The sequence below is a fragment of the Lutjanus erythropterus genome, chromosome 15, assembly GCF_056507025.1.
Source record: "Lutjanus erythropterus isolate fLutEry1 chromosome 15, fLutEry1.hap2, whole genome shotgun sequence".
Classification (NCBI taxonomy): Eukaryota; Metazoa; Chordata; class Actinopteri; order Lutjaniformes; family Lutjanidae; genus Lutjanus; species Lutjanus erythropterus.
The window spans coordinates 2,202,129-2,216,510 of record NC_139331.1 but is presented as its reverse complement, the minus strand read 5'-3'; the positions used below and the strand labels follow the sequence as shown (position 1 = coordinate 2,216,510).

The following is a 14,382-nucleotide window of genomic DNA, read 5'->3' as shown; positions in this document are numbered from 1 at the left end:
GTATTTGTTTAAATGACAACAGATAACAGAAGCTGACACAACCTTTTGATGATGAATAATGTAACACTTCCCCATAATATCACTTTTATTACAATTAACTCTATAATTATTTCTGAGTTGACAAACAGAGAAAGAGCTAACAGAATGCTGCTAAGTTGATACTGTACTTTTGTGGTACAAATTTGTAATCAAATCAGATAAAAAACATTCAGTAATCATGTGACTTTTGGGTAATCCAACCCTCTCAATGAATACTTTCTCTTGTACTGAATAATAATGAATGATCTGATAATCATTTGAAAATGATCAGGTAATATCAAGTCTCAAATAACATTCCTCCTTCTCCCCTCAGGTACAAGTTAGCATTTTCCCAGAGTCGTATTGCCAGCTACCTGTTTGATGGAACGGGCTACGCACTCATCAATAATATTGAGAGGAGGGGCAAATTTGGTGTTGTCACAAGATTTGATATTGCAGTGCGAACCGTCGCAAACAATGGAGTCCTGTTCCTCATGGTCAATGAGGTAAGTCTTCAGTCCACAAAACATCTAAAGACTTTTTTCACACTGAAATATCAAGTCCAACATCTCAAGATCATTTTTTACCTTCTCAACATTTGGTAAATGCAGTGTCACTGTGAGCCTGTCTTTGACCTGAGAGGCTGAGTATCAATGGATAAAAAAGCTGGTTAACACTTTATTTCAATGGGACACCATTAGAACCAGTCATTCGGTCAATTATGCATTTTTTTCATATGAAGTTGATGCCTTTGAGATAACAACTTCACCTTAACCAAGACATATTCATCATAAAATGGTTATGGTCTCATGACAGTCAATGTCAGAACCACATATGACATATTAATCTAATGTTAACACAAGTGTGAAAATTAGGCCTGCAATGGCATGTTTATGACAAGTTATGTTGTCTTGCTTAATGTCAAGTTGTCTTAACAAAGACAGTGAAATGTTATGTTTTCTTATTTAATGTCAAGTTGTCATAAGAAACACATCTCAAACAATGTAAACTTTGCATTAAAGATGACATAACTGCCAAAATTAGATTTAATGATATATATATTTATTATATTTCATAAACATTCTTTAAGACTCCTTGTTCATAACAGGTGTCGTGTCATGTCATGTATATAACAGTGTCACGCCCCTTCAAATAAAGTGTAACCAATAGTTCTTGATAGAAATTTCTACATATAAATGTACAGTACATCCCATCATGTTACATTTTATTCTTTCTTGACAATAATTGCTAAACTGAAGAAGCATATTTACTTGTCATCATCCAGTGTAAATGAAATGTAAAGGGAAAATCCTAATGTATTTCGCCCTCTTCTGTTCAGGACAAATATTTCCTTTTAGAGTTGAAGAATGGCTTCCTGCGCCTAATGTATGACTTTGGCTTCAGCACTGGGCCACAACTTTTGGAGAATAACTTACCAAAGCTGCAAATAAATGATGCACGATACCACGAGGTACGTTCCTTCTTCTCATTAAGCCATTTAGACAGTTTCAACTTGTAAATGGGTTGTGTGTTACTGTAACTGTTGTGTTTGGCTGTTTGCACAGGTGTCAGTGATCTACCATCAGTCAAAGAAGGTTATCCTACTGGTGGACAAGAGCCATGTTAAATCCATGGAGAATCCAAAAACCTCTCTGCCTTTCTCAGATATCTACATAGGTGGGGCTCCCTCCAGCATTCTCAAATCCAGGTGGGTTAAATACATCAGCACCAAAAGTATAACACTAAACCCAACAGAGATGATTTCTAGGAACTGCATTTACAAAATGTTTCTCAAGTGTAGACTTAAACTATCAAAGCTGAGGCATCGCCCTTTATAAACCCCAAGTGGGAGCTGAGAGCCACATATTTCATCCCAGCTGAAGTCCAGCTTCTCTGGATGACACTGCTGTTAAAACTACAGTGATTTCTTTTCCACTTAGGAGCAGCAGAACAAGTTAGAAACACAGTGTTGACATACTGTAGACCACTGTACAGAACTGTTGTGTTAGCGAACAGTTGTCATTTATCTACTCACACTCATGAAAATTCAAGGCCGGGTTTGGTTTTTTTAGTTCACAAAACACTGCTGGAGTTTCACAGGAAAACTGTTGCAGAATCCCCCAAACAATGGAAATGAATGGTGACTATTTTTAAAAATGTAAAAAACACCTGGAAAAAAACATAAAATGCCTCCATACTGCTTGTCTGGAGTAATCCAGGTCTCCTAAAGTTCCAGCACACCACCACATGCATGTGAACCTCCAAGCTCAGGATCTAAAGTGAAGGTTTAGACTAAAAACTTGGTGTTTGTAACATTTCTTTTAGTCAGCTTGGCATGTTGGGACTTTAGGAGACTTGGATTACACCAGACACACAGTATGCAGGCATTTTATGATTTTATTCAGTTGTTTTTTTGTTTGAAAAAAAAATAAATAAATAAAAAACAAGTTCTGATAAATCACAGTGAACTGTGTGCCCAGCAACAAACAGCCAACACATAAAGTTAGCAACTATCTTGCTTTAAAAAAAATATTTTTCTCGTTGGTTGGTGGAAACCAAAGCAGAGCTAAAACAGGAGGCTGCATTTGTTAGGTGGCCAGAAACACTCCAAATGAATGTTTCTCTGCCTCTGATGGATGTTTAAACATGAAGCTTATGAGCCTGTTATTGTCAGAATTGTGTTTTTTTATTTTGATGTGGAGTTCTTCTGCCCCCAAGTGGCCAAAAAGTATATTATTGCCGCTTTAAAAAGATGGCATTGCAGTTTGCATTTCAAATCATTCCTTCATGTTTCTCAGGAGATTTCCTGCAGATGTGAGAGTATATATTTGGAGCAAAAAGGTGACTCCTTTGAGTCTAAGCCTCCCTTTGCCAGCACAATTCTGACTGCACAGACACCTTGACAAGCGCACTCTGAGATGGTGACAGTGTGTGTATCACCACAGGCCTGAGCTGTCTGCTGTCGTCGGCCTGAAAGGCTGCGTGAAAGGTTTCCAGTTCCAGAAGAAAGACTTCAACCTGCTGGAGGAGCCGGGCACCATCGGCATCAGCAGTGGCTGTCCTGAGGAGTCCTTTGTAAGTGCTGCCTCCACCACTTCACACACTGTCACCATGATGCACTGCACATGTCTCTGTGGAATCAATACCGAATATGGTTGAAGAGTGGATCTCACACACACACACACATCTCCACACATACATAAACTTTCACTGTCAGCTGAGAGAAAATAATTGGCTGTTCTAGTTCAACAGCTTTCACATGAGTCAGTCAATACTCCCGCTGGGGAATCGCTGAACTGTAAGCTGAGCAGAGAATGAAAGGTAATGGGTGATGAAAGTGAGACGTGTGTTTTTATTGTGACAGATGTCCCGTAAAGCCTATTTCACTGGAGAGAGCTACCTGGGATCCACAGCAAAGATTGCACCCTTTGACAGCTTTGAGGGAGGACTCAACTTTAGAACGCTGCTGTCGAGCGGACTCCTCTTCTACCACACTGAGGGGGTACACATTTCTATGTCTTCATATACAAAAAGTCACATTTTAGAAAGTGATATAATGCCAAAATTTGAAATGATTGGTTGAGAAAACTAGTTTTTAGGACATTTTCTATTGCCTTAAGAATTTGGTGTTAAAATCAGGATAATCAAAAGTATCATTTTGTCATAAATCGAGACAAATCAAGAAATGTTCCGCAAACTAAAAACTGCAAACTTATTTTCTCTCACCTCAGTCTGATGAGTTCAGCATCTCTCTGGAGAACGGAGCAGTGGTGCTGAACTGCAGAGGCACACGAGTTAAATCACACAAGAAGCAGTACAATGATGGAAGGACACACTTCTTAGTGGCCTCAGTCAACAATCAGAAGTAAGTATTCAACGTCACAGCTGCAGGGTCTTTGCAAATCTGCCAAATCTCCATCAGTGACAAACATAGCAAATGAAAGAGCTGAAACAGAAAGATCCACACACCAAGAAGCTCCCACTGAAAGGATTTTATCAGCTACTGATGTTTCCAGCACAAGGATCTTCCTCAGACATCATCGTCTTAAATTCAACCTGACTGATACTGGACTTTTGGGGCTGCTGCCAATACTGATATTACAGATTTAAAAAATTCTGATATCAATATATTAGCTGATATTTTTTTATACAGAATATATAATATATACATGAACCCACATTTTTTGCAATATTCCCTCAAAAGAGTTTATCAAACACTTGAGACAAAGATATGTAATGAAGGCAGGATACTTTACATTTTAGCAATAAACTTTATTGTCCAACATGACATCAGGGCACTGAAACAGTAAATTTTCAATTTTTTTTTTTTTACAAATATAAATAAATATAAATAAAAAAGATAAAATGTATGCATATATGAATTAAGGAGGACTGAATATTCATGAAATGCTGCCTATAAAAATAACAGATAAAAACAATCTGCATTATGATTTGTTAAAAAGAAGCTTTCACATATGCACATGTTGGACAATATATATGCAGATACTGAAATACCTGCAGTAGGCCAATCAATCAACAAATATATCGGTTAGGCTTTAATCTTAAATACCCATAATCCACTTGATAAACCCACATGGCATACTAAACCTACAATATGAAAAAAAATATGAAACTAGCCATAGCATATTATACATCACATTTTAGATGTACTATATACACAGATAGATATATCCAGGCGACAGAGAATACACAGAGGATTCATAGTGGTCATATATACTACCTATTAAAAGGTGCCTCTGTCCGTCTGTCTAATTATTATTTAATTATTGTAGAGAATTAAGTGACACAGAAAAGCAGAACCATATATAAAGATGAACGCTCAACCATGATCGCCACATTCAAAATACAGTCATAGTATTACTTTCAGAGAGGTGACAGAGAGTAGTCATTCATAAAAAAAGGTCTAAAGTCAGACCAAAACTCATTATTAAGACATTTTTCATATTTCATTTCGAAATATGTCTCACACAGAGGTTGGTAAAGACATGGTAGGATATGTGGGGTGGTGTGTACAGTACAGTGAGTAGAGAGTTAAAAACGAAGATGATTCAGCACTGGTGACTAAAGAAAACACTAAGTCTTAGAATCAACTGACTGACAGGTTGAACTGTTCATTTCAGGTATTCACTGCTGGTGGACGACAAAGACAAGCAGGAGAAGAAACGTCCAGCATCAGCCACAAGATCCTCATCAGGAACTGCTTTGAAGACCTTCTACTACGGAGGGTCTCCAAGCAGCAGCTTCAAGAACTTCACAGGCTGCATCAGCTACGCCTACATCAACAGGTAAATAACCACTCGACAGTCACTGCAGACAAGAGTAAGAAAAGACACAGCTGATAAGCTGTTTACACCTGCTATAAACATGTGTCCTGATTGATCTGATCGCAAGTGGACAGCTGTCCATCTTAGTGCGTCTCCAGTGACCACTTGTGATTGGATCTCACCTCCCTGCTCATGGAAATAAACAGTAGGACTATTTTGTCAGTCGAATGTTCATTACTGTTCATTTCAGCTTTTATTACAAAGATTCAACTGTTGGTTCCATTTTATTTAAGTTTAGCCCCAAACTAAACTGCTCTACCAGCCTCCACAAGCCTCATGATTTACCTGTGCTGTCAGCAGCCTGGCAGGAGAAACGCTCCATGGTGCGCTGGGATTGTATAACTGAACTATGAGCAGGATGCATACTTTTACTTTCTCCTACTGTGTGCAAATCTGATGTTTTCACATCACAGATGACAAAGAAAGGCATTAACGGCAGAGTCAGAGAAAGTAAAAGTGCGTGTCCTACTCATAGTTCATTTATAAAATCCCAGCGCACCATGGAGCATCTCTCCTGCCTGCTCTTCCCAGCAACTCAGTGTTTTTTTATAAGGAAAGAAAAAACTTCATGCATTGCATTTAATGCAAAATTTACAAAAGCAAGGAGACAAAGAAGTAGCCTTTCATGGTCACTCTTGATGTGTCTTTACTTTATTTGTAAAATTTGACATGTCAATAAAATGTCTTCCTTCATAAATTTAGTGTCAGATCAGTTGAAATCAGTGTGTTCAAACAGCTGCTAAATGTTGGCAGGTAAACACACTTTAGACACAGCGTAGACAGTGATGCTGCAACAAACTGACACAAAGGTTTTTACAAGGAAAGAAACAACTTAATGCTGAATTGATAAGACAACACTTAAGTCCACCTCCGGTCATGTTTTAAACAATATAGAATGCTCTGCAAGAAGTAATAAGTTGTTTTGTTTTGGTTTTTTTTTGATAAATAAGTTCAAATACCTGGTCTGTCTTACATGTAGCTCTACACCTTGTCTTCATTTAGTATTCAAGGATTCATGAATATGTAAATAGTCCCATCCTCTCCACACACCCCACAACCCCCACTCCTATATAGCTGCACCTGGATTCTCTACTCCTCTGTTTTGCTAGTTAATCACAGTAACTAGCTACATCCACTTTCTCCTGTGGGCTGAGCATCTCTGCTACTGATATATATAGCACCACCCCCTCGATTAACGGGATTGGTTCCTGAGGTTTATGACATCATATACCCAGCTTGACTGAATCTGTTTTTTTGAGACTGCCCTTGATCACTGGAGTTTCAAAGCAATGCTCAATCCTCAGTCTTTACTGCTTATTTCACTTTTCAACATAAAAAAACACCACATAGACATGTTAACAAGGTTAGAAACCTGATTTTCACTGGAGGGGGTCTTTAAGAATTTGCAGTGACTGTTTTGCTACATTTATTAAGCTTCTCTTCACTCAATAACTCTCAAAATTGCAAGATTTTTTAAGTGATTTTGAGGATTTCACAGTTACTAGGGTATATGACGGTGAACTTGATAATAATGAACTTACAGGATGTCAGTTGAGTAGGCGGTCCTTCAGTGAGGCTCAGGACACTCAAACTTTAACTAACATATAAATGCTGGAAGAATTTGGTCACATGTGGTCCAGACCACCACGGAATGTGGTCTGAGCGATTGGATGTGTCCTTAATGTGTCCTGGATGCATTCACATCTGTACTTATACTGTAGGATGCATGTTGATATCAGGTGTAAACAGATCCTAATTTATCCTGCAGGTTACATCAGGCCAAACTGTCCCCTTCATATCCCTCCAGACTGCACCTGAGAGCTTTCTAATTTAGGATTTGTCTCTCATTGCTGCCCTCCCTCCATATGAGGAAGAGACTATCAATTAAAGCTGTGATCTGACAGGTTAAGGACATGGAGTGTGTTGCTATGGTATGCTATGCTATGTTAGTGTACTGAGCGCAGCTCTCTCACTGTCGGTCCTTCTAAATGTATTTCTGCAGACAGGACCGTGACATTGAGCCTGAGGACTTCCAGCGGTACACAGAGAAGGTCCAGACGTCCCTGCAGGACTGTCCGGTCCAGCGTCCCCCTGCTGCTCTGCAGTCCAGGCACAGGGCACAGAAGGCACAGAAGGTAAAATCCAAAGAGTGCCTTCAGTTTCATCTATACTTTTGCAACAATCCGATCCATCCTGACATCCAGTAACACTCACAGGCCAGTCGGGAGTCCGGCCTTCCTCCAGGCCCGATGGAGCTGAAGAGTGACGACCAGGAGGTCCACGACGAGCCCTGCTACCTCTCCTCAAATCCCAGAGCAACCCGCCAAGCCTTCCACTATGGTGGCATCGCTAACAGCAGGCAGCACTACACAGACTTCCCAGAATCCCTTTCTAAGAGGTACGCCTAACAAAGTAAACTCAAGGCTGTTCAAAAGCTGACTCTGCTCTTTCTTTGTCTTCACGCCTGACTAAACTCACCTACCACCTCCCAGGTCCCACTTCTCCTTGTCCCTGAAGACACACTCGTCCTTTGGCCTCATCTTTTATGTATCTGATGTCCAAGAGGACAACTTCATGGCTCTCTTCCTGGCCCACGGGAAGCTCATCTACACTTTCAACGTTGGAGAGCAGAAAGTCAAAATGAAGAGTGAGGAGAAATACAATGACGGTGCCTGGCACGATGTAAGTTCTCTCAGTTTGTGTGTACGCATGGGTGGATGCACGTTCAGTTATGTGTCAACAGTTTCCCTCAGTGACAAGCTCCTCTTTTCTCCTCCTGAAGGTTATTTTTATCCGTGATGGGAGCATGGGCCGGTTAATAATTGATGGGCTCACGGTGCTGGAAGACAGAGCTCCAGGAGGCAACGTCTCCTGGCATGTCAGCAGTCCCATCTATGTCGGAGGAGTTCCTCCAGAGACAGCACAAAAGAACGTACAGGTACGGGTTAAACATTCTGTGGAAGAGATTTAAAAACACACAGCATGGGTCAATTGAAACATGAATATTCTATAAAGGTCTGATGCTCTGAATAAAACAGCAACCTCCTAGTAAAAAAATCGCTGTAATTTATAACCCTTTGGAGTCTTCCGGAACATATATGGTCACACCAGCAGACATCCAGCTGTTCTCATCTCTGACTTCTGTTCCCACAGACAGCAGGAAACCACCATTGTGACCCTCTTCCCCCTTAGAGCTCAACAGGAAGGCATCTTCTGTTTTTTTTTTTTCAGGCAGTATTCATTTTCTTCCACATTACAAATAGACTTTGTGAGAAAAAAAAATCTGGTGATCCACTCTCTGATCTAAGTCAGTCATTTTTTCTCTGCTTACATAAGAACAGGTGAAAAATCATCATTTTAATGTTGTAAAGAATGTCTTTTTGCAACTGAGTGAGAATAATCACATGGAAGCTATTCAGCTACTCACACCAGACTCCCCAGTTTAGCGTCTCCTGAGTAGAGTTCAGTTCAGTTGCGGTTTTGGCAACAGAGCTACGTGATTTGTTTTAGCAAAAGATCATGGTTTGTCTCTGCCATGCAAGTGTAAGTAGCTACATTGGCTGTTTATGCCCGGGGTGTAAATAGCATCATTGGCTGCTGATACCTGGGTGCTACTCTCTGCCATGCTAGGCTGTATACAAATTTATAATAGCCACATCAGCTATGTACAACCCATAGTATTAGCCATTTATGTCATAGGTGCAAATAGCATTGCTTCCTACAGACGCCTGTGTGCTAATGTAGATGATACAATCTGACAGTTTTCTTTGTCACATTTTTGCGATTATTTTCATTCTTTTAGCCACTGATTTTTGGTTCCAGTTAAAATGCATTTCTAGCCAAAAGAAGGACATGACAATAGTGTTACAAAACCACTGAACAAAAATTATCCTGACAAAAAAGTGTTGTTTTTTTACCTGCCAAAACTTTTTTTTTCACCAGGCAAAAACAAACAAACCCCCCAAAAAGCAAACAACAACAACCTTGTTGCTCAGAGCTTGTGTCTATTTGACCTAGTGCAGCTTTAAATCTGGTCCATGTAACTTGAAAAACAGTGGCTACTAGTGGCAGTTACTGGTAAATGCTAAATGCATCATAACATAGCACAAGTTAGCTAACATTAGCTAGGATTAGCCACTATAAGCTGCCAGTCATAGCAGAATGAGTCAACTGTGGTGGCAAAATGTCAAGGTTTCCCAAAGAAGAACTCTTTACTCTTTCCTCCAAATTTAACACCACTTAACCCACTGAGAAACAGACATCATTTCAACATCACCTCTCTGCTTTACCTTTGATATAGACCAAGACTCATATGGATATGTATACCCTGGTTTAAGCAATATTTAAAAAAAAAAACATCAATACTTGTTTTTAAAGTGTATAAAAAAACTAAATGTTTTACACAAGCACTACACACACCCGCCTTTAGTGTATAAATGTTTATTTTTTGTCATATGAGGCTACATATCCCACTGTGCATGCTTCAGATACATCTAATAGGCTAGGTGTTAAATTTTATCTCAAACAAAATGTGTTATAGTCCTAAATTAAGAACAAGATCTGGAAAGATGTATGTAACCATTAAAAAGTCTGTTCAAATGAACTGAGAATTTGTTCCGACATCAATAGGCCAAACATCTACCTTCCTGTCATTTGTAAAACTGTATTTTAAACTTCTGTGACTATGTGTTTCCTTTAGAGGAACTCTGCGTACAGCTTCACTGGCTGTTTGAAGAACCTCCAGCTTGATGGGCATTGGCTGTCCTCCCTGACAGAGACTTTTGGGGTCACTCCATGCTACGAGGGACTCTCTGAGACGGGAACATACTTCTCAGAGGACGGTGGATACATCGTGCTGGGTATGTTTCTAGTTGTTTGTTTTAATGGAAAACAAAAGGCACAGGTTTGTTTTTCCTCCAGCTCAAACTGAAACTGAGGGATTCTACATTTCTACATTACATCCAAAGGTTTGCCAAGTGTTGAGTTTGTGTAATCTTTCTTCTTGAATGCAACGACACATACATTTGGCAGGCTCTGCAACTCTTTGCTAAGTGAACATCTGTTATATTACATGGCTCATTAGATTTTCTTTTGGAAAACTCACAAAGCCCCTCTGGTGTTTCACCATCCCGTGTGCATGGAGAGAGTGTGGTTGGGTGAGGGAACATGATACCCTCAGTGCAGCTGTGGTGACATTGTGTCTCTGCTGAATGGGGGAGAGCAGGGGATGGTGGAGCAGGAACTTGGGAGCTGCAGCTGTTGAAGGAGTGGAGTAATTTCACGCGTGTACGCACCACAGAGAAACATGGTTGATGAATGCAACAAAAAAGGTGAGGTCCTGAGAGGATGAGGCACCCAGAACTCACCTCATCTTCCTCACTCTGCTTCTTTCTCTCAGATGAAACATTTGACCTCGGGCTCAGGTTTGAGCTGGTGATGGAGGTGCGCCCCCGTGTGGCATCTGGGGTGCTACTGCATGTGCGCACAGCAGACGGCTATTTCACCATGTACACTCATCAAGGGGAGGTAAGTCATTAGTACACTCATCAGAAAGCTGTAGACATTCAGGTCAGGTTCTATTAATCACCAGTGGTAGAAAGATTACATCTGTAATACATACTTAAGTACAAGTAAAAGTACAGACTTGAAAATGTATTCATAAAAGTGCAAGTACCCAAACTACTTAATTATAGTAATTTAGTATTTGTAATTAGTGACTTCCACCCCTGTTTATCACAAGTGCATCTTCTGTTCAGAATGTATGGATACAGTATTGGTGTGTGTTTGCAGGTGGTTGTTCTCGTGAACGATGGGTCTCATGAGTTCTTCACAAAGGTGTCACCGAGACAGGGTGTGTGTGACGGCAGCTGGCACAGAATCACTGGTGAGTAAGCTGACAGGAGTTGACAGTGGCTGAGATTTACTGTTGAAATCTTATGTTTTTGTGAGACAACTCACACTGCATCTTTAAATGTGGTCAGCAGACCTTTTTCACAGCAGCCATATTGATATGAAGCAGTAAGGTCAACACAGGTGTTATTAACGAGATTAATTAAGGTCCCATTCCATTTCGTGTAGCAGCTTTTCCAGTCAAGTCAAGTCAAGTCAACTTTTTTTTATATAGTATATTTCATACAGCAAGTGTAAACTCTTTAGGCCTCGTGCGAGAACCTCTCATACACATTGGATGGCATTACTGCACTCGCCTTTCCTGTTTCTTTGCCTTAGCAGCTCTTTTAATTTCACTACTGATGCTGATAAAATGACAGTTTTTCCTTTATGGATCTCTGAAAGCAGAATGTCAAACTCCAAACTCTTTAAGTTCTTCTTTTTACTCTTCGATGCCACTTTCATTAATGAACACTTCCTGAGCAGGAAGCACAGCCTTATATGGTATTAGTGGGGCGTTAATTATGCTAATTTACAAGTCTCATACACATGCACTCAAATACACACAGATGGATTATTTATACAGTTATCTGAAGTTATGAACATTTATTGAATCTGATGTTACATGTTTATACAAGCCCTACGTATGTAAAAAAAAAAAAAAAAAAAAAGTCAGAAATTTAAGATAAGAATATGAAAATGTTCCTACTTGAGGCCCAGTTTGCTTCAAGGTACATCGTACATAACAAAACATAAAAAGCATATAGGATAAGGAAGTATTACACATATGAAAACAAGTGAGACGTGATTAAAATATACACAATAAAAAGAAATTATTATTGTTATTCTTTAAAAAAAAGGAGACAACAATAATAATAATATTCCTAAAACAAACAAGAAAGAAAAACCAAACAAAATCCACTTTACACCCAACTAAAAACTAAAAAGATCTGCTTTTCCTTTGCTTCTAAAAGAGAACACTGCTGTAGCAGACTGTAGTTCATGTGGAAAAAAATTCCAGAGACCATAATGACTGAAAACACCATGAGCTCATTTAGAGTTGATTCCAAGTAAGTGAGACAAAAAAGTGCATTTTCCCAGAATTTCTTCTCACCAGTAAAGCAATATACACATTTTAAAATGCTTTATAAAATATGTACTGCAGATATAATACATTTTGCAGAATTTCTTCCATAGTCTTAGTCTGTTTTACTGGGAGCCACTGAAGGGAAAGTAAATGTGATGAGTCTGACTGAGACAAAAACATTGTTTGATATATTTCTAAGGTGATAAAAGTGAGACAACATGCACAATAGCAGCACTCTGACTCTGTCTGTCCTGAATGGAACAGAACCATAACTAGTATCAGGTCCAGTGTAGTATTTGGTCCAGTATGTAAGATTTAGGGCAGGAGTCAGCAGCCTGTGACTCTTTCGTCCCTCTCCATTGGTTCTCAGTGGCTTTAACAAAAATCATTTGGAAATGAATCACACTTTTGTTTTGTTTTTTTTTTCATTTTTGTTTTCAGTTATTGTTGCAGACCTATAGTGATTCTTATATTTTCTGGTTGTAAAGTGAAGCCTATATATCAAATTAAAAATAATAATAATACTATTGTGATGTCATGAGAGGTTGTGTCATAGAGGGGAGATACATCCTCTGCTGATGGTTGCAGCAAGGACTACAGCTCATCATGGCATCCATTAAAGGACTACAAAACTTTTAGTCAGGAGGGTAGTCAGAACAAGGGTTGCTGCCCAGCTGAACCAGATCTGCTGATTGTCCCAGTGAGGGTGCAGAGACTGCAGTGAGCAGTGTGTGTGAAAGAGAGACAGCTCTGAGGGAAACACACACGACACGAGCAGTCAGAGAGAAGACAAAGAACTTCAGTTTTGACTTAAATACTTGTTTTGGTTTTGTTTTGACACTGAATTTAAGTTGGAGAGCAAAACCTGGCTGTCTTCATCCCCTGCACCCACACCTCAAAAGTTCCAAGAGAAAAGTTTCCTACCTCTCAAAACATGACAATATCTCATTGACTAAAATGTGGCACATAGCCTACAACTACAGCTCAATTCCTCTGAATTTTGCTGGTGGCTAGTCTCTCTAGGCTAGCTGTGGAAGCCAAATCCAAAAAAATAAGAAAAGTCTTGAAATAAAATAGGGAATTTAATAGTTGCAGCTCCAAAAAGCAACTATGAGGAGCTCACGTGTTTTGTTGATTTTGGAGGCCCCTGTGGACAAAAGTGGTCGTGTTTCCTCAACAAACTCAAACCTCAAAAATAAAATTCTAGAAATACAAAACTCCCCTTCCTTCATTTTAAGTGGCTGATGCACTACTGAATGTAACTTTACCAGAGAAAACGTAAAGAGAATCCGACCCAGTGGTAGACATTAGAAATAACTATTTCAGTATTTTTACAGTGTGGTGTTGATACTGAAAATGTCTGATTACAGGAATAAGGAGATTTAAATAATAAAGGCTCACAATTATAAGTCACATTGCTTTGGTTTCATTAAAAAATATGAATTCTTTACAACTTGATTAGGAATTTTGTAGACCTTTTGGTAGTTCGATGGGAATTCCGCCTCTTTGAAGGGAGCTGGATCTTATGGCTTCATTTTTCCTCAGGGTCGAGGGTCACAAAGATTTATTCCAAACTCACACATCTGAATAAATGGAAAAACAACTTATCAAGTAACAGTAATGGTCTGATTTCATTAATATACAGCTGGCTTGCATCTGAGTCTAATGAGACTTCAGTACACAAACTTGATGCATGGAGGGAAGACTTAAAAGAGGACATGTCAAATAATGATTGGGACACAGCCTGTGAGGAGGATACAAACAGTCAACACTAATTTAAAGTTACTCCAATACAACTAGTTGATGCAGATCTACGTAACCCCTGTCACACTGAACAAATAGAACAGAAATGTACCTGACACTTGTTTTAAATGTAATGAAGCTAAAGGAGCACATATACATCTTATTTGAGAATGTGAAAAAATCAAGAAATTCTGGATGGAGGTGATCCAGAAATGCAACATTGCAACAGTTTTGTTGGTGAATATTCCATTAAACTCCACATGATACAGCTACACCTGCATCCAACAGATCTCAAGTTGA

At 39.3% G+C, this 14,382-nt stretch overlaps 1 protein-coding gene across 1 annotated transcript in view; it reads left to right on the top strand.

Moving 5' to 3' along the window:
- The window catches only part of lama4 (laminin, alpha 4), a 51,750-nt gene that overhangs the window by 35,690 nt on the left and 1,678 nt on the right, over positions 1-14,382 (top strand). The window contains exons 25-38 of the mRNA XM_084736975.1: positions 353-524; positions 1,358-1,489; positions 1,584-1,726; positions 2,964-3,093; positions 3,383-3,520; positions 3,750-3,883; positions 5,160-5,324; positions 7,366-7,498; positions 7,580-7,761; positions 7,856-8,045; positions 8,146-8,301; positions 10,063-10,222; positions 10,762-10,889; positions 11,154-11,247. Of these exons, the coding sequence (XP_084593101.1) occupies positions 353-524; positions 1,358-1,489; positions 1,584-1,726; positions 2,964-3,093; positions 3,383-3,520; positions 3,750-3,883; positions 5,160-5,324; positions 7,366-7,498; positions 7,580-7,761; positions 7,856-8,045; positions 8,146-8,301; positions 10,063-10,222; positions 10,762-10,889; positions 11,154-11,247 (2,057 nt within the window). The remainder of the gene's footprint in view (positions 1-352; positions 525-1,357; positions 1,490-1,583; positions 1,727-2,963; positions 3,094-3,382; positions 3,521-3,749; positions 3,884-5,159; positions 5,325-7,365; positions 7,499-7,579; positions 7,762-7,855; positions 8,046-8,145; positions 8,302-10,062; positions 10,223-10,761; positions 10,890-11,153; positions 11,248-14,382) is intronic.